Source organism: Sminthopsis crassicaudata, chromosome 4, assembly GCF_048593235.1.
Source record: "Sminthopsis crassicaudata isolate SCR6 chromosome 4, ASM4859323v1, whole genome shotgun sequence".
Lineage (NCBI taxonomy): Eukaryota > Metazoa > Chordata > Mammalia > Dasyuromorphia > Dasyuridae > Sminthopsis > Sminthopsis crassicaudata.
This window is the reverse complement of record NC_133620.1, coordinates 108,800,981-108,826,440: the sequence shown is the minus strand read 5'-3', so window position 1 is coordinate 108,826,440 and position 25,460 is coordinate 108,800,981. Positions and strand designations below refer to the sequence as shown.

The 25,460-nt window shown below is 31.4% G+C and overlaps 1 protein-coding gene across 2 annotated transcripts in view; it reads right to left on the bottom strand.

The window, feature by feature from the left end:
• The window catches only part of RPS6KC1 (ribosomal protein S6 kinase C1), a 208,648-nt gene that overhangs the window by 167,684 nt on the left and 15,504 nt on the right, over positions 1 to 25,460 (bottom strand). For both annotated transcript variants that reach the window (XM_074309136.1, XM_074309138.1), the window contains exon 2: positions 15,591 to 15,626. In XM_074309136.1, coding sequence (XP_074165237.1) covers positions 15,591 to 15,626 — 36 coding nt within the window. The remainder of the gene's footprint in view (positions 1 to 15,590; positions 15,627 to 25,460) is intronic.

Below are 25,460 nucleotides of genomic sequence, written 5' to 3'. Positions count from 1 at the left end.
CTATTTTTTCAAATAGTTTACATAGCATTGGAGTTAGTTGTTCTTTAAATGTTTGGTAGAATTCACATGTAAATCCATCTGGTCCTGGGGACTTTTTCTTAGGAAGTTGGTTAATAGCTTGATCTATTTCTTTTTCTGAGATGGGACTATTTAGACTACTTACTTCTTCCTCTGTTAATCTGGACAAGCTATATTTTTGAAGGTATTCTTCCATTTCATTTAAGTTATCGAATTGATTGGCATAAAGTTGAGCAAAGTAGCTCCTAACTATTGTTCTAATTTCCTCTTCATTAGTGGTGAGTTCACCCTTTTCATTTTCAAGACTAATAATTTGCTTTTTCTCTTTCCTTTTTTTAATCAGGTTTACTAAGGGTTTGTCTATTTTGTTGGTTTTTTCATAGAACCAACTCTTAGTTTTATTAATTAATTCAATAGTTTTTTTACTTTTAATTTTATTAATCTCACCTTTTATTTTTTGAATTTCAAGTTTTGTGTTTGTCTGGGGGTTTTTAATTTGTTCCTTTTCTAGCAATTTTAGTTGTAAGCCCAATTCGTTGGCCCTCTCTTTCTCTATTTTATGCAAGTAGGCCTGTAAAGATATAAAACTTCCCCTTAATACTGCTTTGGCTGTATCCCACACATTTTGGTATGATGTCTCATTATTGTCATTCTCTTGGGTGAAGTTATTAATTATGTCTATGATTTGTTGTTTTACCCAATCATTCTTTAGTATAAGATTATTTAGTTTCCAATTATTTTTTGGTCTATTTTCCCCTGGCTTTTTTACTAAATGTAATTTTGATTGCATTATGGTCTGAAAAGGATGCATTTACTATTTCTGCCTTACTGCATTTGATTTTGAGGTTTTTATGCCCTAGTATGTGATCAATTTTTGTATAGGTTCCATGAACTGCTGAGAAGAAAGTATAGTCCTTTCTGTCTCCATTTAGCTTTCGCCAAAGATCTATCATATCAAACTTTTCTAGTATTCTATTTACCTCTTTGACTTCTTTCTTATTTATTTTGTGGTTTGATTTATCTAATTCTGAGAGTGCAAGGTTGAGATCTCCCACTATTATAGTTTTGCTATTTATTTCCTCTTGCAGCTCTCTTAATTTCTCTTTTAAGAATTTAGATGCTGCACCACTTGGTGCATATATGTTTAATATTGATACTGCTTCATTATTGATGCTGCCCTTTAGCAGGATATAATGCCCTTCCTTATCTCTTTTAATTAGATCAATTTTTGTTTTTGCTTGATCTGAGATGAGGATGGCTACTCCTGCTTTTTTGGTTTTGCCTGAAGCATAATAGATTCTGCTCCACCCTTTTACTTTTAGTTTGAATGTCTCACCGTGTTTCAGGTGTGTTTCCTGTAAACAACATATAGTAGGTTCTGACTTTTAATCCAGTCTGCTAACTGCTTCCTCTTTATGAGGCAGTTTGCCCCATTCACATTTATGGTTAGAATGACTAATTCTATATTGCTTGCCATCCTATTAACCCCTGCTTATGCTTTTCCCCTTTCCTTCCCTCTTACCCCCCTACCCAGTATTAAACTTGTGAACAGCCCTCCCTTAAAGCCCACCTTAAAGTTCCTCCCCTTATTTTACCCCTTTTCCTCCAAATTTCTGTATTCCCTTCCCCTTAGTTTACTTCTTCCCTTTCACTTTTCAATGAAGTAGAAGTTTCACCATAAATCGAATATGTGTATTGATACACACTATGTTCATCTCCCTCCTTTCTTTCTCTCAGATACAATAGGTTACCTTTGCCTCTTCATGAGATATAGTACCACCACTTTACACTTTTTTATGATATAATTTCCTTTCCACCTCTAGTTTCTAAGACAAATTGTACATATGTTCTTTACATATTTTTTTGGCAGAAGTATAGTTCTCAAGATTTCTTTTTACCTTTTTAGAAATCTCTTGAGTTCTGTATTTGAAGATCAAACCTATCTCTATATCTATATACATAAATATAGATATATAAAACAAAGATTCTATAATTCTTAGGACGAGATGAATTCTAGGCACAATAGCTTCAAATATGGAATACTTCAAGAAACCAGAAAGTAAACAATTGTTCTGACTAGGGGAGCGAGGTTAGACCCATTATCCTGATCTGCATGATTCTGGGCCATCTCTGCCTCTTCCACCAAACCCTCATGTCAGTGCCTTCCTGGACCCCTTTTTACATTTTATTTTTGTTTGTAATTCTTCAATTAAATTATAAACTCCTTGAAGACAGAGGTGTTTTCTTTTTTCTATTCTTGTTTTTTTGCTTGTTTGTTTTTATCCCTAGCTTTTTACATTTACACTTTTATTTTACATTTAGTCATATTAAATTTCACCAAGTATAGATCCACTTAGTTGAATAAGTTTCCTATTAAAATATATTAACATCATAATCCAAGATGTTTTAAACAGGGTACTTATCAAATTATTTTAATCAGATTTTCTTTCTTTCACTTCAACTTAACACCATCTGTGCCCTCCCTATTTAAAAAGAAATTCTGACTGAGAAGCAACATAATATATTATAAAGAAAACTAGATACGGAGTCAGAAAACCTATGTTCAAATCCCAAACCTGTCCTTTTCAACCTTAGTGACCTTCGAGTCTAAACTTCAATTTCTTTATTTATAAATAAATAAAGAGAACGCTTGAGATCAGAGATTTTAATAAAAACTCAAGGATACCAGCAACTCCTCCAAATGACTGCAAAACTGGAAAGTTCTGATCACAACCAAGTAAAAATGTGACATTATTATAGATAATGAAGTCAATATGGCCTACAGGGATCTGTTAGCACAGAACTTGTAAAGTCCTTCTCCAGCCTATATCTACAATCTTATGATCAGAAAAATGTGGAAGGATACATAAAGTTCAAATGTGACAAATGCTAGCAGACAGGCCTGGAGGTTAGAGTAAGATGGATAGAAAATAACTGACAATGCATTATAGACAAGTGTTGCCTCTAAGCTGACGTATTCATAAAAAGCAATCAAAAGGGAGATCGATCAAAAAACCTGACCAGTTAATTCATGAATGAAGAACATATTAAGTATTTAATATGTGTCAAACACCAATCTAACTCCTAGGGTTAGAAATAGAAAATATAGCCCCTGCTCTCAAAGAGCTCATGTTCTTTTGATGGTTTTAATAATCTAGGACACTAGTTCTTAACTTTTTTTGTATCACAGACTATTTTGGCTGTCTCATGAAGCCCATGGACTTCATCTGAAAATAATGTTTTTTAAAAGTACAAAATAAAAAACATAGGCTCTCAAAGGAAACCAATTATATTGAGATAATTACAAAAATATTCTTTTTAAAAAACAAAGTTCACAGATCACAAGTTAAGAATTCCAGATCTGTAAGATCTAGGACATATCTATTTGGCAAAGGGAAAAAGAAAAAAATTAAAATTTATAACAAACAGCACTAAATTACCAAAATTCCAACTTTTTAATAGTCATGCTTCATTAAATTAACATCAGAATCTTAAGAGTTGAAAGGACATCATATCCTAAAGGAATCTGTATTCCCACATATCTAACAAAGTTGTCATTGACTTAAGAAAAAACTGTCCAAAGTTTCATTGATAAATACTGTTGCCAATCAAAATTTTCAACACACAAAGAATGGGAAGGAAAACCTACTGGTTATTCACTCAGAGCATGTTGTTGTTTAGTCATTTATATCCAAATCTTTGGGAAGATTTCTGTGTTCATGGAATTTTCTTGGCAAGGATTTTGAAGTGGTTTGCCATTTCTTTCTCCAATGGATTAAGGCAAACAATGGTTAAGTTACTTGCCCAGGATCACAGAAATAGGATTTGAGGCCAGACAGGAATTCAGGTCTTCCTGACTCCAGGCCCAAGTTCTATCCACTGTACCACCTAAATGCCTCCTATAATCAGAGCATATACTCAGTTTTATAAAAGCCACTGGGTCCCAAAAGGCTCAGCAATTTCATATAGGTCTTAATTATATCAAGTAGGATATATAGAATAGAATTTTAGGGAGGAAAAAAGAAGATAAAGATTCATATATCAAAGAACAGAAAGAAGGGGAAAGACAACAGATAAGATAAAAACATGAGACAAAACTGAGAGTTGCAAATTAACTGAAACCACTTAACACAATAGCAATGACAAACTCATCTTAAATAGCTATGGCTAGAAAGTCTTTTCTCACTAATCAGTTAATCACCAGAGCTAAAATTTGACATCTCAGCTAAAGCTTTCAGCAAGCTCCAGTTTGTTATGCAGCTAGTCATCTTAATGAAATAGCTGTAACAAAACCAACACAGAAAAACACTTGCCACATTATTTAGCTTCTGTTTGAATATCTCCATTAAGGGAAATCTACCACTTCCAAGGCAAGCCATTCCACTTGCAAAAAGTTCTCACTATCAGGAACCTGTTGTGGAGTTTAAACATGCCTTTTTGCAACTTCCAATCAATTGTTGGTTCTGTCCTCTAGAGTCAAGCAAAACAAGTCTAATCCTTCTCACATCTAAAAGGCTTTCAAATCCCAAAAGACATTAGTCAAGTAACCCCCACAGGTCTCCTCTATATAAAGTTTCTTTGACCACTATTCATATTACATAAACAAAAGCTCTTTTTTACACAGGTTGTAGTCCTCTAGATGCTTGCCAACTTATCAATGTCCTTCTTAAATTGTGTTACCCAGACTTGAATATAATAATACTAGCCCATACTAGTCTAACTATATCAGAGCACAAAAGAATAATCATTCCTCATTATTAGAAGCTATACCTATGATAATTCATATCACAGTTATCACAGTAGCTTTTTTGATTGCCACATCAAATTCCTGACTCATATTTAGCTTGCAGTCCACTAAAATTCCCAGAACTTTTTCAAACTGCTATGTAACCATGGGTACCCTATTTTGCACTTGTACAACTGAATTTTTGAACCCAGGTGAAAGGCTTTATACATTGGATTTTGCTCACTGCAAGATAATGGCACTTCTTTCACTATCTATAGCCTGAAAAATGTAAGTAAACTGGAGTCGCCTATGTCTACATTACAGAAAGACTACCTACATATTATACCCAAAATCTGTCATATGAAAATAAATGCTAATACTGAAAAAATAACATTCAATAGAATAATCCATTTTTTAAAAAATGTGGATATCTATGATAGTGCCTTTCAATTTCAAACCCTGCTTTTTGGTTTGGCAGATTTTTTTTTAAATAATTAGAACACTAAAGGAATTATCAAGCAACAGTTCAATGATATTTAATATATTACAGAAAAACTTACAATTCTGATGACCTTAGAAAGGCACCTTATGCTTAGTTTTTAGAGAATAAATTCCTTCTCTTCTCAATAGAAACATATTAGATCCATCAGAATTAACTGTGTGCCTAGAATTCCAAAGAAAAATCAATTACAGCTGGTGAAAAGAATGAAAAAAGTGATATTTAGTAGCAAGATACATAAATTGTATGGCATTTAATTTTATGTTCATTAAGATATCTAAAATAAAAAAATGAAACATCCTTTTTTGTAGTGCCAAAGAATTGGAAATTGAGGAAATGTCCATCAATTGGTAAATGGCTGAACAAGCTGTGGTATATATGAATGTAATGCTCTATAAGAAATGTTAAGTAAACAAATTTCAGAAAAACCTGGGAAGACTTACATGAACTGATGCTGAGTGAGATAAGTAGAACCAGGAAAACATTGTACACAGAATACTGTGCAATGATCAACTATGATAGAGTTAACTCTTCTCAGCAATGAAATGATCCAAAACAAGGGGACTCATGATCACATCCAGAGAAAGAACTATAGTATGGTGTCTGAATGTAGATCAAAACATACTATTTTTTTTTTATTTTGATTTTGTTTTTCTTTCTCATTGTTTTTCCTTTTTGTCTGGTTCTTCTTTCACAACATTACTAAAGTAGAAATATGTTTAATATGACTATACATGTAAAGCTTATCTTGCTGTCATGAGAAAGGGGGGAGGGAAAGGAGAAGAAATGGAGAAAGAATAATGTAGAAATTAATCTTACAAAGATAAAACTATCTTTACATGTAACTGGAAAAAAATAAAACACTATTAAGTCCAAAAAAAAGGAAAGAAAAATGAATAATGACAGCATTATAGGTATCAAAGGAAAAAAAATTTTTTTTCATCAAAAAATATTGTTTTTCATTATTTTAAGTGGTATTCTTTCTGTAAGTCAAGAGAAGAAAACGATAGTATAGTATAGTAGAAAGAGTACTGACCTAAAAATCAGAAGACCTTGTGTTTAATAGTTCTAATAACTTTGGCAATCACAAATGGGCATTAAATGTCTGTTTTGAATTTATAAATACTCCTTTTTTTGTATTACTACTTCATTGCATCTTTCTCTTTTAAGATTGGTTAACTCATAAGAGATCATAAATGTATATTATTTTGAATATCCCTTCCACTCTATAATTATAAATGACAAATTTTACCTGCCTGATATATAACCTCTCAGAAATGAATTATCATACAAAGTTCAAATTCACAAGATGCAGGAAAATGAACACTTTTTACTTCACTTCACTTTATTTTTACTATTTAAATTCACTAAAATGCTTTTCAGTGACTTATTTATAACTAAGAATAAAACAATAGCTGTTTTAAATTCATCAGCATACTAATTTTTAGGATCTTATTATCACTTTCTAATAAATGAATCATCATAAGTCACTTTTAAACAATGGAGCTATAAAAATTACATATGTCTTGATCTAAATTTAAATCATGACTTTTACAAAAACAGAACCAGAACATCATTTGATTTTACATGCTTCTAGGCACTCATATTATTATTCGATATCTAATAATATTTTGAATATGAAAACTAAGCATCTAATTTTGGCTGGTTCATCCTGAGAAGATAATATAACCTAAAATATGATCTTCATATTTAAAGATGATGTTGTTGATAATGCTATATCCAAATGAATACACTTAGTTGAAAAGACTAACTCATGATCAAAAGCAACTTTGATATTATATACAACTATTGAATACTTTGTGCTAAATATACTGATAGAAAAATGGACAGATGATATTTCCAGGAAATTGGTACTTTCATGTCTCAGACGTAATTGGAAACCTGTTCTTTACCTGTTTTGTGTATTTATTAGATGTTCAGTAAGTGATTAGGTGTGAAACATCCAAAAAGGCAATCATACAATGTAGATTAGAAGACTGAGAGTAAATCTAGGATCACATAAAGAACTAATGAGTTTACAGGGCAGCTAGGTGGCACAGTGGATAGAGCACTAGCCTTGAATTCAGGAGGACCCGAGTTCAAATCTGGTATCAGACACTTAACACTTCCTAGCTCTGTGACCCTGGGCAAGTCACTTAACCCCAGCCTCAGGGGGAAAAAAAAAAGACCAATGAGTTTGAATCATCATCTCCTCTAAACCAATTCAAAGTTGGTAATGTTGTTCTGGGGCTTATTCATTTCTTGGGCTAAAGGTCTTCCTAACCTAAAGAGAATTACAAAAGCCAAACTGAGTCTTAGAAATTGGAAGCTTAAGTTATAAAGTTTACATTGCATTCATGTAGGACTGAATAATTCCTCTTTTATATTAACTTCTAATTACCCTACTCTAGTATATTATTTCAAATTTGGTTATCTTTCCCCTTTTAAATAAACCCCAAAAATACATTATTGTGATTTGAAAGAAATAGAAAGGAACAAATGACAAAATCATATCTTTGGTCACATTACAAAAGAAAAAAGGTAAGTGATGATATAGCAGATCTCAGCAACCAATAAGTATAAAACCCATTAAGATTCAGACAATATGATGCCTCAAGGTGGTCAGTCATCAAGAGTTTTAGAAAGCAGTTAAAAATGAAATCTCTATGGCTAAAAGCAAAAGTCCCTTAGATCACTAAATTTTTTGCACACAGAAAAAGATTTTGTTTCCTATGCAGCTATGGTATGCTAATTTTAGAAGACCATCTTTAGTGTTGTTCTATTCCAAATGATAAGTAAATCATCCCTTTTGAACAAAGAAACATTTTTCTTTGACTACTGCATACTGAGTGACTGTATCTGCTATTACTGTTCCGTCCTATTCTACAACTCTGACAAGATACCTAAAATTGTGTTTCACTTTAATCTTAGAGAATATTTTCCATCAACCTAACTATACATAGATAAGACCCATTTAAGTTGTGCTAAAAATAAGTTGGTAAACTGCTAGGTTCTAGGACATTGTTCCTACCTTACAAACTAATATGAAATACAGCTTTAAGACTGATAAAACTGCTTAACCATTAATAAACTTGCTCCAAAAAGTAGAGATTAGCTACAAACTTCATAGCTATTCTTAAAAGTGGATCTACTTTCCTATATAGCATGATAAATGTGGAAATACATTTAGAAGAACTATATATGTTTAAATTATATTGGATTACTTGGTATCTAGGGGTAGGTAGAAAGGATGGAGAAAAATCTGGAATACAAGGTTTTGCAAGGGTGAATGCTGAAAACTATCTTTGCATGTATTTTGAAAATAAAAAACTATTATTAAAACTTTTTTTAAAAAAATGGATCTAATCACTGGTCTATGACTCTTCAATTTGATCTAGTAGTTAATGTCACATCTGCAATATGTGTATAAAGAAATATAGCTATGTAGTTACTCTTTTTGCATATACTTTCCACCTATTTCTACCAAGAACAGTGATTTTACTTTTTTTTTTTTTTTTTTGGCTGAGGCAATTGGGGTTAAAGTGACTTGCCCAGGGTCACACAACTAGGAAATGTTAAGTGTCTGAGGCCAGATTTAAACTCAGATTCTCCTGATTTCAGGGATAGTGCTCTATCCACTGTGCCACCTAGCTGCCCCGATTTTATTTTTTTAAATAGTTTTTTATTTACAAAACATATGTATGGATAATTTTTTAATACTGACCCTTGCAAAACCTTCTGTTCCAACTTTTCTCCTTCCCTCCACCTTCTCCCCTAAATGGCAGCTAGTCTAATATATGTTAAATATATTAAAGTATATATTAAATACAATATATGTATACATGTTTATGTAGTTATCCTGATGCACAAGAAAACTGATTTTACTTTATTATTATACAGGTATATAAGCCACTGTCTTGGACTTTGATGCTAGCAATGCTATTTTGCAACTGATTGCTATGTTCATCATCTTATAACATTTGTCGAGCTTTAAGTTGTTATTATATCTAAGGTAGTCACTAGTCTCAGAAACACAAAGTTAGATAAGTTAAAATAATCTCTCTTCAATAATAATAATAATAATAAATAACCTCATTTATGTAGCATTTTGAGAACTCTATAGTACTTTTTTCAAAACCAACCTTTTAACATAGGTCATATAACTATTTTTATTCTAATTTTACAGACGAGGAAACTGAGGTCCTAAAAGGTTAACTGACATAACTAGTAAGTGTCTGAGACAGTTCTTGAATGTTGCAGACAATTAATTGTACTAAGTATTATGGCCTCTTATTACATTGCTACAACAAAATAATTGGTAAAATATAATTTTATAAAGAAATAAGTGAGGAAATCAAGGTGAGTAAATAACCTATATATCTTTCAATAGGATAGTTGCCATACTCAGTTTTTTTTTTTTTTAATTATCTAGTAAAGAGAATTTAAAAAAGAATGTAAAATCTAATATACTAACTGTTCTCTCTACTACTGGGCTTCCAAAAATACTGAAACAACTCAATATACAGAAAATATTTAAATTTATATTTAGGACATTTTAATGAAATCAAAAATAATCAGTAAAATGAAGATTCTAGAACTTTTCTAGTAATCAAAAAATCTAGCCAAAAGAGTAGCTAAAAGTATAATACATATAATAATAATAGATAAGATTTTAGAAAAAGAACTGAAACTGCAAAGTAATGATTTATATTTCCTTATCTTTCCATAAGTCATTTTCTCATTACAGCTGGAAGATGCAAGGGTAAATCCAAACTTTCAAAGAACCTGAAGAATACAAAGCACCTCAAAATATAAAAGTAGTAAAAAACAAAAATAAAACAAAGTCTCTTTTATTCAAAAATAGTTAAGAAGGCAGGGGAAATTCCATGACCTATTATTTTCTTTAATCTTTGATGTTTCCAAAGTCTTTAAAATGGAGATGTGGGTAAAAGCACAACCAGAAATTACAATATCAAATGTAATTATTAGCATCCAAGGCCAATAAAAATACCAAACACAGACCTAAAATTGATGGGAGACTTTACAAAAAACAAAAAACAAAAAACAAAAAACAAAAAAAAAAAAAAAACACAATGATATATAAGTAACAGTAAATTTTCCCCAAAATGTTGTATCCACCACAAAACATAACATTAAACCTATTGTTCTATTTACCTGATCCCAGAAAAATAAAGTGATGAGTGTGAACTTTCTGCATAAGATATATATTTATGCAATGTGATATGTGTGCATGTACACACACATACACACACACACAGAGCAAGGCAATCAAGGTTAAGTGATTTGTCCAAAATCACACAACTAATAAATATCTGAGGCCAAATTTCAACTCGGGTGTCCTAACTCCAGAGCCAGTGGCTTGCTTACTGACCACCCAGCTTGGCTTCCAATATATAAAGAAGCCAGATAAAGTAAATTTTTTTTTTTTAACAAAAAAAGTTTATCTAATCTATTTCTTTAGTGCTATACCAACCAGACTCCCAAGAAACTATTTTAGTGACCTAGAAAAAATAACAATAAAGTTCATATGGAAGAATAAAAGGTCGAGAATTTCAAGGGAATTAATGAAAAAAAGGTCAGATGAAGGTTGTCTAGGTATACCTGATCTAAAGCTATATTATATAGCAGCAGTCACCAAAACCATTTGGTATTGGCTAAGAAATAGACCAGTCAATCAGTGGAACAGATTAGGTACAAAGGACAAAAAAGGCTACATCTATAGCAATCTAGTGTTTGATAAACCCAAAGATACCAACATTAGGGATAAAAATTCATTATTTGAAAAAAAAACTGTTGGGAAAACTGGAAATTAGTATGCCAAAAATTAGATATGGATCCACACTTAACACCATATACCAAGATAAGATCAAAATGGGTCCATGATTTAGGCATAAAGAATGAGATCATAAATAGATTAGAGGAACAGAGAATAGTCTACCTCTCAGACCAGTGGAGGAGGAAGGAATTTATGACCAGAAGAGAACTAGAGATCATTATTGATCACAAAATAGAAGATTTTGATTACATCACACTAAAAAGTTTCTGTACAAACAAAACTAATGTAAACAAGATTAGAAGGGAAGTAACAAATTGGGAAAATATTTTTACAGTTAAAGGTTCTGATAAAGGCCTCATTTCCAAAATATATAGAGAATCGATCCTAATTTATAAGAAATCAAACCATTCTCCAATTGATAAACGGTCAAAGGATATGAACAGACAATTCTCAGATAATGAAATTGAAACTATATCCACTCATATGAAAGTGTTCCAAATCACTACTGATCAGAGAAATGCAAATTAAGACAACTCTGAGATATCTATCACTACACACCTGTCAGATTGGCTAAGATGACATGAACAAATAATGATGAATGTTAGAGGGGATGTGGGAAAACTGGGAGACTGATACATTGTTGGTGGAGTTGTGAAAGAATCTGGTCATTCTGGAGAGCAATCTGTAACTATGCCCAAAAAGTTATCAAACTGTGCATACCCTTTGATGCAGCAGTGCTACTACTGGGCTTATATTCCAAAGAAATACTAAAGAGGGGAAAGGGACCTGTGTGTGCCAAAATGTTTGTAGCAGCTCTTTTCGTAGTGGCTAGAAACTGGAAGATGAATGGATGTCCATCAATTGGAGAATGGTTGGGTAAATTATGGTATATGAAGGCTATGGAATATTATTGCTCTGTAAGAAATGACCAGCAGGAGGAATACAGAGAGGCTTGGAGAGACTTACATCAACTGATGCTAAGTGAAATGAGCAGAACCAGAAGATCACTATAAACTTCAACAACAATACTGTATGAAGATGTATTCTGATGGAAGTGGATATCTTCAACATAAAGAAGATCCAACTCACTTCCAGCTGATCAATGATGGACAGAAACAACTACACCCAGAGAAGGAACACTGGGAATTGAATGTAAAATATTAGCACAACTATCTATCTACCCAGGTTACTTATACCTTCTAAATCCAATACTTAACGTGCAACAAGAAAATTGGATTTACACACATATATTATATCTAGGTTATACTGTAACACATGTAAAATGTATAAGATTGCCTGTCATCTAGGGAAGGGAGTAGAGGGAGGGAGGGGAAAATCTGGAAAAATGAATACAAGGGATAATGTCATAAAAAAATTACTCATGCATATATACTGTCAAAAAAAATGTATAATTATAAAATTAATAAAAAAAAGTTTATTTGAGACTTTTTGACTGATCCTTTAATATAATCACAGTCAGCCCAGAAAAGGCTTTTAGATTCTGTAGCTTGATCTTCAATTTTATGATTAGTTTTCTTAATTATCATTGTCTTTTCTCATTGTCTTCAGCCTCAACTTTCAGATCTATTGATTCTTCACTTTTCTATTAAATCAATATTGCCATATTATTCTTTCATGAGTTTTCTCATATTAGTCTAAAATCTTTTGGTTTGTTTTTTAACCTCTGCTTTGCTACTTGTATATCCATTCTTATTTTTTTAGGCCTAAATTTCTCTCAATCATGAAAACAACTTAGACAATTCCTATTACGAAAGAACACTTAGAAACTATCCCAAGTTTCATTAACAAAATGTAGTGCCCATATGGAAAACAGCAATCATGAAAAGAGCAGGAAGTATTTCCTGCTTCTTAATTTTTTTTCATCTTAGATTGCATCCTTTACTGCTTTGATTTCTACTATTGTTAGAAGCAACAACTACCTATATAACCTTCTCAGCAGTTATAATCTTTCAGAGTTACCATGACTGCTTTGATAAATAAATAAATAATTGAGAAGGAGGAAAAAAAAAAGAACTGAGAGAAGAAGGAAAATGGAGGAGAAAAGGATAAACTGAATTTATTGTAAAAAATAATAATTCCAAGTGATCCAAGTGAATGGATCAATTATTTCAAACATTCAAACATCAGGGGGAAAAATTATAAAAGTTATAAAGGATCTTCTGAGATTCCAGTAAATGAGGGACAGAATATAATTCTATGAAGCCCAAATTTTTAACTACTCTACAGCTTTTCACTGCTTCCATAATCCTCTTTATTTTTCCAAGTTGCTTATGGACATGAGCTGCCTCTTACAATTATACTAACCTTCTCTAAATTATACTATTCTCAAAACCATACTGATGTACTCTTCAAAGAGGACCCTGCCTAAAGTACACAAGGTTTTATTGTATTTCTAAAAAAGAATTTCAATCTGATCTTTAAGTCTACATCCAATACTTTGCGACATTAAGCAGCTATACAGACACTATCATGTTCAGCAGAACTAACACCTAAAACAAACAAGAGTTCTTCTATCTATCACAACATAGCTAAAAAGCAAAAAGGGCCCCACTGGAGAGTGACTTGATCCCTAAAATAACAACTCTCAGAACTATTTTCTTTTGGGAGTTGTTTTTGTTGTTGTTGATTTTTTAAAAATTTAATCAAATGGAAAGTTGAAATCCTGATTGGTTGACTCATTTTTCACAATTACCAATAACTATACAGAAAGAAGCATGTGAAATGAGATTAATGAGAAAACCAAAACAGTTTTATTATAATTTAGAGAATATACTTTAAAAATAAGGGGAAGTCAGCTATACTGGAAGACTTTTAATGCCTTTATATTATCATTTCTAATAAAGCACCATGCAATAGTCTGACTGAAAGACACTTACAATAGTTTTTTGATGAATGGTTCACCAACTGTTGTTATTAAAAAGGGTTTTCCCAAAAAATTGATGATTAAGGAAATGGCAGAGATTGTATTCATGGATAGATTCAAGTCAGGATTCTCCCTGGAAAAGGGGAATATCAAGCTACAAAACTATAATACAACAGTCCCAACAAGATTTCTCACAAAGGAACTACAATCTACTTTCACTAATACAATGGCAACATTTTCAAAAACTTATAATTTACAAATTAGTCGTTATGAAGAAATATTTTAAATTGGTAGAATTGCACCATAGTGAGTTGGTAAATTTAGTCAAACTCCCAGAATATACAACATGAAATTTGAAAAAATAACATTTAATTTGAACTCTCTATAGTCATATAAAATCAAATCAAATATATGATTTATGTCAATACTCTATATAACCTCAAATACATTCTACATACAATTTTGTTAAAGAGAAAAAAAACTTTATTCTACATCCCTTTTAAAATGAAAATCAATCAGCAGACATTAAGCTGCATCAAAGCTCTTACTAAACTATTTAATGGGCAATTTAAGCAGAGGGCAACTTCAAATAATGAATTCTATAACAAAATTTTGATATAAACAATAAGTTGGCTTTTTTTAAAGGAGAAAATGGCATTGAAATGTTCACAAGAGTATCATTAATAGTGAAATAGAGGAATGAAAAACATATTGACAAAGGGTTCATACTACTCAAACTTGTCGATTAAACCCTATATCCCAAAATTAAATAGCTGGAATTCTTCATGTACAAATACCAAATTTTTTCCCTTCTAAAAGGGCATATAATTATCCTTTCTACAACATTACAGTTAGGGGCACAGGGCCAAAACTTTTTAGTCCTCCCTTTATACCACAGAAGTCTGATTTTGTTTTCTTTTTCTTACTGTTTAGAGCACTTTATTTTAAAATTTGGTTTAAGAATTTGGTCATGAGCTCTGTGTCATCTGCTGACCTTTGTGTGTTATCTGCAGTTTCCACAAAACTCCCAAAAATTTTCCATTTAATTTCTTATGCCAACTCACAATATATCAAAACCACAATGAAGAAAGTTACAATGTCAAAGGGGCTAGCTAATTATATTTCTATAAAACTTTACTTTTAGCAAATTATCATACTAGACAGATCTGAAAAAGGATCAAAATGCTAATTTGTTGTGATATAACTAGGAGCAGATCAGCAAAAAAAATTACAAGGGGGATAATTATACCTATACCTATATATATATATATATATATATATATATATATATATTTTTTTTTTTTTTTTTAAATCAGGAAAAGAAAATTCCCAATGAAGAAACTACCTCTGCTAATATAGGTCAATACCTGATCTGCTACAGTTAGAGAAAAGCTTAGAGCTTTGGTGAAGGTTGGGGGGAAGGATATTAAATGACTTGAGCCCAATTATAGCCATCATGGTTCAGGAGTAGGACTTTAACCCTACACTTGCTGACTCTTAAGTCAATTCTTGATCCATGACTTTACAAAATCTCACAGAAGCAGTCTTGATATACAAAATATATACATTGGGATTGACATGCAGAAAAACATTCTGTTAAATTTCTCTAGTGGTATTTAGCTAAAAGTTAGTCTAATATATAAAATTTTCACAAGTAATGTGTTACCTCCTGGACATCTTCTGGATTTCTTCTTGAAACAATCTATAATAAAAGAAAACATAAGAGTACCTGATCAGTCTCAGAATTTCAACTTTCACGTGACATTAGGTTACAAAATGTTCAATAAAGCTTATTAAAAGAAACACAGTAACAGGTCAATTATACAGAAATCAGTTCCCAGGATACTTGGGACACAATCAAAACCAAAGAAACAAACCCAAATGGGGGCGGTAAGTGAAGTAGAACCTCTGAGTCACCAAAAATTAATATCAAAATGAATTAATTCTAAATTCCTACATTTATTCATAGACCTACATTCTTAACATAAGTTCTAATTTAGCACATGAACCTAATAAGCCTCGTTATGTTAAGTCTACAGTAGATAATAAGCAGCAAATTAGAAAGGAAAAGTAGAGAGGGAAGACTGCTAGTGACAGCAAAGATTCCATACAAATTTCTTTTTTTTCTAATTGAGATTTATTGAAAGGTAATAAGCCCATTACTATATGAAAAAGTTCAGAATGTAAAATGACCCTTTCACTGACCTTTGCCAAAAGTTTTGAGTAGCTGGTTTTATCATATGTTTGTAGGTATATTTTTTTAAAATTTTCCGACTTTTAATACATACAAATCTGGAAAATCTCTTATATTTAAATAACTGTCAATTATTTATGTTAAGAAGAAACAGAGTATAACAATTGATTTTATATAATTCATGTAATCCAAATATCTAAATTTTGTCATTAATTCCAAATTCCTTCCCCAAAACATTTTAACAATTTTGATAATATCTTATATAACTAACTTGTTTCTACCTTCTTTACCTTTATTTTCTTTTCCTTAAAAAGGTCCATTGAGAACATGGATAATTCAAAAACTGGGTAATATCCCAGAAGAATCCAAAATTGCCTGATACCATTACAAACCAGTTTAAGATAAATATTCTCTTTTAAAAATATGTAAATGAATTGTATTCATTTATAAATCAAATTAGTTTTTAAAAAACCAAAATTTTAAAAGCCTGGAATGCAGTCTCATGCTGGCAATGAGTATCCAGAAATATAAATAATAACTATAACTACAAAATGCTATTTTAGGAAATAGTGGATATTTGATTTCTTTGCTGTTGTTGCTATTCTTCCTTCTAAATAAGGAAGTCATTATTATTATTAAATAGTATTAATAAAAATTGTTGAAAACTATTATTCATTATAACTTGTCCAAATATTAACATAGATGGCAATGTTACTAATTAATAACATTGGTTAAGAACTATTTTAACAATGATAATTATTAGAATAAAACTAATACTATAGTAGCTGATATTTATAAGTGTTTTTAGGATTTTAAAGCAATTTATGTTCTCAATTCAATCAATTTTAATTTAATCCAAAATTTGTGATAGGGATAAGGATTAAACCTGAAATTCTTTAACATATGGAACTTCCAGGTGAGAAAATCCATTCTAGTAACGATCACCAATTTCTCAGTAAATTATTGTCTTAGAATTGAATAAATAGAGCATACAGCTGCCAACTTCCTAAAGTACAATTCTGGACATAATACTGTCCTACTCAAAAACCTTCAGTGAGTCCTAATTTTTTCTTTAAGAAAAAATGCAAAATCTTTGGCCACATTTTAAGGCTCTCTACAATATGTTCAACCTACCATTCCAAATATATTTTATATACTTCATATCAGGCACTATACCTTCGAGCCAAACCAGACTCTATTCATAATTATCTTTTAAGTACATTTTCACAAGCCTTTTCTTATCCCTAGAAAGCTTATTTCTGTCTCTCAAGAACTTTGTCTTTCTCCAAGACTCATTTCAGGAACTACCTTTTCTGTAAAGCCCTTCCCTGGATTCCCTCAGTTAAACATTCTCTCCCATCACCAAAAAAAAAAAAAAAAAAAAAAATTGATAAGAGCTATTTATCACAAGAATTACATGTTCAGAATGTTCTAAAAAAGGCGGGGGGGGGGGGGGGGGAGGGAATAGCCTACCTATAAAAAAACACTCATTAGTTTTATTATTTTAAAAAAGGGAGGGGGCAGCTAGGTGGCGCAGTGGATAGAGCACCAGCCCTGAATTCAGGAGGACCCGGGTTCAAATTTGGTCTCAGACACTTAACACTTCCTAGCTGTGTGACCCTGGGCAAGTCACTTAACCCCTGACTCAGAAAAAAATAAAAAAATTAAATTAAATAAAAAATTTAAATTAAAAAAAAATTTAAAAAGGGAAAAAAATTCAAATGTTCAACATCTGAGGTAAAATTATATATAAACAATGGCACAATATACTTTGATTCAGCAGAATTTCTACTGGGTCTGTATCCCAAAAAGATCGTAAAAAAGGGAAAAGGACCCACATGTGCAAAAATGTAGCAGCCCTTTTTGTAGTAAAGGATCTGGAAATTGAGTGGATGCCCATCAGTTGAGGAATATTCAAATTAAGTTATGTTATATGAATATAATGGAATACAATTATTCTATAAGGAATACTGAGCAAGCTGATTTTGGAAAAGCCTGAAAAGGCTTACAGGAACTGATGCTGAGTGAAGTGAATAGAACCAAGAGAACATTGTATACAACCACAAAATGAAGATCAATTGTGATGTTCTTGGCTTTTTTCAACAATGGGGTGATTGAAGGCAATTCCAATGGACTTGGAATGAAAAGAGCCATCGACATGCAAAGAGAGAACTATGAAGACTGAATGTGGATCAAAATAGTATTTTCACTTTTCCTTACTGTTATTGTTTGCTTTTTTTTCCTCATTTTTTTTTTTACCCTTTTGATCTGATTTTTCTTGCACAGCATGAAGAATGTGGAAATATGTTTAGAAGAATTGTACATATTTACTTGAACATGTTTTGCTTGCTGTCTAGAGGAGGAGAAAGGGAGGAAGAGAGGAAGGAAAACTTGGAAAACAAGAGTTTTGAAAAGGTGAATATTGAAAACTATCTTTGTATGTATCTGGAAAAATAAAAAGCTATTATAAGAAAAAAATACTAACTATTTTTTTTAAAACCTAACTAAATAAATAAATGATGGCACATCGACAGAATATTATTGCTCTAGAAAAATGACAAATATGAATTTTAAAATATATATGAAAAGGCATACATATAAAAATTGACCCAATGAAAACATGTTGAATAAAACATTAGCAAAGATTTACAGCATTATTCAAAAAAATGATCCACTATGACCAAGTTAGATTAATACAAAATATGCAGTTCAATGTAAGGTAAACTATAATATATATATATATATATATATATATATATATATATATATATATATATATATATATATTTTAATTATATGATTATAGTGAGACAGAAAAAAAAAGCCTTTAATAAAATGATACTTATTCATGTTTTTTAAAAAGTGAAAAACATAGGAATAAAGAGAATTTTCCTTAATATCTAATTATTTGTGATGGAAAAACACTAGAAGGTTTTCCAATAATATCAGTGTAAATACAAGAAAGTATATTGTTACTGTTAAAAATCTGATACTATTCTAGAAATGCTAATCATAAAAATAACAAAATGAGAAAATAGGCATAGGAAGAAGAAAAATTAATTCTATCTGTAGATGAGAATTTACTTAAGAGTATTCATAAGATTCAAGAAAAATTTAAGCAAAATAATAAGTAATTTCTACAAAACAGCAAAGCATAAAATAACTATGAAAAAAATCATTTCTTTTTCTGGAGATTACTAATAAAAGAGAATGAAGGGAAAAAACTTCCATTCCAAATAATAACAAAATACCAAGACAAAGTCAAAACTTAAATAAGTATGATAATATATAACAAAATATGTATAAATATGAAAAATAATGTATTGCTGTGCCAAACACCCAAAAATTAGGTAAAAGAATAACAGACTTGAATTTGAAAAACAAAGGTCAAGAATTTTGAAAGCAGAGAAGAAAAAGGAAGGAAAGGAAAAGGAACAGGAAAGAATAATGTAGCATTTTCAGATCTCAAATCATATTACAGAATGACTCTCAAAATTATTTTGTCCAGTCAGCGGAAATGACTAGGTAAACAAGATCCAAAAGCAACCAAAGTGTTAAATAAAACAAAGGATATTAATTATACAGTAAGTACTTTTTATTTAATAAAAATTGAAGGGGAAAGTGGAAAATACTTTGGCAGACTTCCTTACACCAATATCTTACAACATATACCTCATGAAACTCCAAACAAAAACATAATATATAAGATTATATCTTTTAAAAAAATTTTAGAGAATGGCAGGCATACAACTTTGACTAGAGGAAGAATTCTTAATTAAGCAAGGGGCAGAATAGAAAACATAAAATAAATGATAGACAACTTCAAATAAAACAAAAAAAGATTTGTATTGACAAAATCTATGTGACTAGAGAAGAATGCTGCAAACTGAAGCAAATCTCTGATATAGACTAATTTCTCAACTATATGAAGAACTGATACAAATATGAGACTGAGTGATGGTTACTCTCCAATGGAAAAGTACACAAAGAACACAGTTTGCAAAAAAAGGAAACATATACTATCAATACATACATACAATAAATGTGATCAACAATTATGTGAATCATATGAAACAAACATGAAAGAAATAAAAGCAAGTTAAAAACAACTCTAAAGTTATCATTTCAGATTAATCAAACTGGCAAAGATCACAAAAGAGGAAATCACAAAATAGGAAAACATGGACAGAAATGCACTATTTGGTAGAACTGTGAATAAGTCTCAATTTAAGGAAACAATTTGGAATTTTAAAATATCACTAGACTGTACATACCTTTTGGCTAAGTATTAAAGCACTACTAGGCACATACTACAAAGAAGTCAAAGTTTTAAATTCCACATTTACATAAATATTTCCAGTAGCACTTTTCATAATTACAAAGAACTAAAACAAAAGTACATATCCTTCAAGTAGACAATGACTGAACAACTTATGGTATAAGAATAGTATTAGAACATTATTTTAGGACAATAAGAAACAATGGCCATAAAGAATTAGAATAACTTCAGAAGAATTGCATAATCTGATATAGAAGGAGGTAAGAAAAACCAAAGCAAATGATAACCACAATATTTAAAGGAAAGTAACACTGAAACAATTTAGCAATTGTAATCAATGCAATATACTCATCCTTGACTTCAATTTGATAAGTATGCTTCTTAGTCATCCACAAAAAAAGATAAATATAGAAGAAGTTCTATATTTCCAGAAATGTTCAATGTTTTCATTTGCTCTGTAGGTTTTACTTGCTTTTGAAAGGGAAGTCATTAAATAAATGCTTCTGGAGACTTCAGTGGCAGAACCAAGATGGTGGAGTAGAAAAACACTCAGCTGATCTGTTCCAACATTCCCCTCCAAACAACTTTGCTATTCCAAAATTTGATTTGAGGTATTATTTCAAAGTCAGCAAAAGATTAGAATGAGCCATTCTTCCAGCCCAAGACAAGTTAGAAGGTTGGAAAAAAAGATTTGTAACACTGGAGTAAAGGCTAGCTAATTCAGAGCCTACATGAATGAAACAGGTGGTAATAACAAAAGCAGGGTCTGTTTCAGGAGCCCTCAAGCCAGAGGCAGTAAAGGGAACTAGCAACTAACCAGAAAGAGCTTCAAGGGGATGTTGTGCAGGCACTAGACATAGGACCAAACTTTAGCAACTTCATTGCCATAGTTCATACTTCATTGGGCAAAGAAGAATGAATACTTTCAGTCAAGAGAGAAGTAGAAACCCTGAAGGGAAGTATTATTCTATCCCAAAGGGATCAGGAACCCTTGAAACAATATCACTTCTGATCCCAAAAGCAATGGGGCCCTTTCTGAATAAGGATCAAAGTAAAGACCAAGGTAGCAGTGACCACACCTCTACCCAGTTCATATCACCAGGGAAGCACCAAAAACTTGCAAACCCTCAAAATCATCTGTAAAAACACATCGAAAAAACAAAACAAGGAATAGAACCCAGTATTAGCATTTAGTTCAAAACCAAGAAATAATGTTGGAAAAATGAACAAATTACAAAATTACAAAAAAAATAACCTGACCATAAAAAGCCACTATGATGATAGGAAAAATCAAGACATGAACTTAGAAAAGAATAAAGTCAAAACAGTTCTAAGCAAAGCCTCAAAGAAAAATGTGAACAGGATTTCAAGAAATCCTGAAAAAGCTAAAAAAAAAAAAAAAAAAAAAAAATCAAGTAAAATTAGAAAAATTAGATGAAAAAAATTTGAAAGCAAAGAAACAAATTGTGGGGCAGCTAGGTGGCGCAGTGGATAGAGCACCAACCAGCCTTGAATTTAGGAGGACCCGAGTTCAAATCTGGTCTCTAACACTTAACACTTCCTAGCTGTGTGACCCTGGGCAAGTCACTTAACCCCAGCCTCAGGAAAAAAAGAAAAAAAGAAACAAATTGTGAAAAGGCAATTAACACAAAAAATACTTATGAAAATAATCTCTTAAAAAAACAGAACTGGTCTAATAGAAAGAGATACAAAAGTTGACTGATGAAAATGATTCCTTAAAAATTAGAATTAGTGATAAATGGTCAAAGGATATGAACAGACAATTTTCAGATGGAGAAATTAAAACAATTTCTAATGATATAAGAAGGTGCTCTAAATCACTATTGATCAGAGAAATGCAAATTAAGACAACTCTGAGATAGTACTACAAACCTCTCAGATTGGCTAAAATGACAAGAAAAGATAATGACAAATGTTGGAGGGGATGTGGGAAAACTGGGACACTGATACATTGTTGGTGGAATTGTGTATGGATCCAGCCATTCTGGAGAGCAATTTAGAACTATATTCAAAAAGTTATCAAATTGTGCATCCAGCATTGTTTCTTTTGGGCCTATATCTCAAAGAGATCTTAAAGGAAGGAAAGGGACCCACATGTACAAAAATGTTTGCTTTTTAACATGTTTGACATATATTGGATTGCTTGAGAGGAGAAAATCTGAAACACAAGGCTATGCAAGGGTTGTTGTCAAATTATCCATCCATATATGTCCATCAGTTGGAGAATGGTTGGGTAAATTGTGGTATATGAAGGTTATGGAATATTATTGCTCGGTAAGAAATGACCAGCAGGAGGAATATAGAGAGGCCTGGAGAGACTTAAATCAACTGATGCTGAGTGAAATGAGCAGAACCAGAAGATCACTGTACACTTCAACAACAATACTGTATGAGGATGTATTCTGATGGAAGTGGAAATCTTCAACATAAAGAAGATCCAACTCACTTCCAGTTGATCAATGATGGACAGAGGTAGCTACACCCAGAGAAGAAACACTGGGAGGGGAATGAAAATTGTTAGCACTAATATCTGTCTGCCCAGGTTGCATGTACCTTCGGATTCTAATGTTTATTGTGCAACAAGAAAATGATATTCACACACATGTATTGTATCTAGACTATATTGTAACACATGTAAAATGTATGGTATTGCCTGTCGTCGGGGGGAGGGAATAGAGGGAGGGGGGGTAATTTGGAAAAATGAATACAAGGGATAATATTATAAAATATATATATATATATATATATATATATATATATATATATATAATAAAAAAAAATGTAAAAAAAAAAATTATCCATCCATATGTTTTGAAAATAAAAGACTTTAAAATTAAAAAAAAAAAATGGAATGAACGACTCAACAGAAACATAAAAAAAAAGGTAAAGATGAAAGACAAATCATCAAGGACTCAATAAGGTTAAACTGTTTACCTTTCTATATGAAAAGATAACTTAAGACCTTTATTATTATTATTTGGGCAGTTAGAAGGATTCTACACAGAAAGAACATGAGAGAGTGAGTCAATTATGTTGGGATGATGTTAAAAAAAAAAAAAAAATGACCAGGCAAAAAAGAGAGATGCCCTGGGAGGAGAAAGAAAGAGGAAGAATAGGGAAAGTTATTTCACAACAAAGAAGCACACAAAGAACTTTTACAATAGGGGGAAAATAAGGGAAAATGTTGACCATTGTTTAAATCTCACTCATGAAGGAATTTGTGACCAAAGAAGAACTAGAAATCATTATTGATCACAAAATAGAAAATGTTGATTATATCAAGTTAAAAAGCTTTTGTACAAACAAAACTAATGCAAACAAGATTAAAAGGAAAACAATAAACTGGGAAAACATTTTTACAGTTAAAGGTTCTGATAAAGGCCTCATTTCCAAAATATATAGAGAATTGACTCTAATTTATAAAAAACAAGCCATTCTCCAATTGATAAAGGGTCAAAGGATAGGAACAGACAATTCTCACAGGAAGAAATCAAAACTATTTCTATTCATATGAAAAGGTGCTCCAAATCACTATTGTTCAGAGAAATGCAAATTAAGACAACTCCAACAAACTACTACATACCTCTCAGATTGGCTAAGATGACAGGAAAAGATAATGACAAATGTTGGAGGGAATGTGGGAAAACTGGGACACTAATACATTGTTGGTGAACTGTGGATGAATACAACCATTCAAGAGCAATTTGGAACTATGGTCAAAAAGTTATTAAATTGTGCATACCCTTTGACCCAGCAGTGTTACTACAGGGTTTATATCCCAAAAAGATCTTAAAGAAGGGAAAGGGACCCACATGTGCAAAAATGTTTGTGGCAGCCCTTTTTGTAGTGGCTAGAAACTGGAAATTGGATGGATGCCCACTAATTGGAGAATGGCTGAATAAATTATGGTATATGAATGTTATTGAATATTGTTGTTCTGTAAGAAATGACCAACAGGATGATTTCAGAGAGGCCTGGAGAGACTTACATGAACTAATGCTAAGTGAAATGAGCAGAACCAGATCATTATACACGGCAACAAGAAGACTATGCAATGATCAATTCTGATGGACATGGCTTTCTTCAACAATGAGATGATTCAAACCAGTTCCAACTTCTTCCTCCAGTATCAAGCAGAACAGATCGGATCCCTCTTTCACCAGAAAACCCTTAAAAGTATTTGAAGAAAATTATCACACATCTTCTAAGTCTTCTTCAAGCTAAACATTCTCTTGTTCTTAGCTGATTCTGCCATTCGTCTTACAGAAGTTACTTGCATTTTTGTTTTCCTTCTCAGGTGTTTTTTTTTTTTCTTTCTAGATCTGATTTTTCTTGTGCAGCAAGATAACTGTATAAATATGTACACCTATATTGGATTTAACATATATTTTAACATATTTAACATGTACTGGACTACCTGCCATCTAGGGGTGGGGTGGAAGGAGGGGAAAATTTGGAACAAAAAGTTTTACAAGAATCAATGTTGAAAAAAATTACCCATGTAATGTAAATAAAAAGCTATAAGTTTAAAAAAAGAAAAGAAAATTGCGTAACACTTTTTTAAAATTTATTTTTAATTTATGGGAAAAAAACAAGTATTTCCATAATTAATATAATAAAAACATGACTGCACATGAAACTACCAAAAAAAAAAAAAAAAAAAAAAACCTAACTCATATACATTGTTTCAAAAGAAGAAAAAGGGAATGCATACACACACACTCATATACATACATACATACATACATACATACATACATACACATACAAGCATACTCAAACGGTAAATCTATTTTATTCAATAGGAAGTTGGAAGGGAAAGAAATTATAAAAAGAAGGGCAGATAAAAGAAGGCAGTGATTAAAAGCAAAATAATTTTAGAGGAGGGACAAGATTTTTTTTTTAAAGGAGAAGAATGCAGAAGAAAATAGGATGTAGAGAAATACACAGTTAATAATCATAATTGTTAGTATGAATGGAATGAATTCAGGCATAAAACAAAAGCTGATAGCAGAATGACTTAGAAACTAGAATCCAACAAC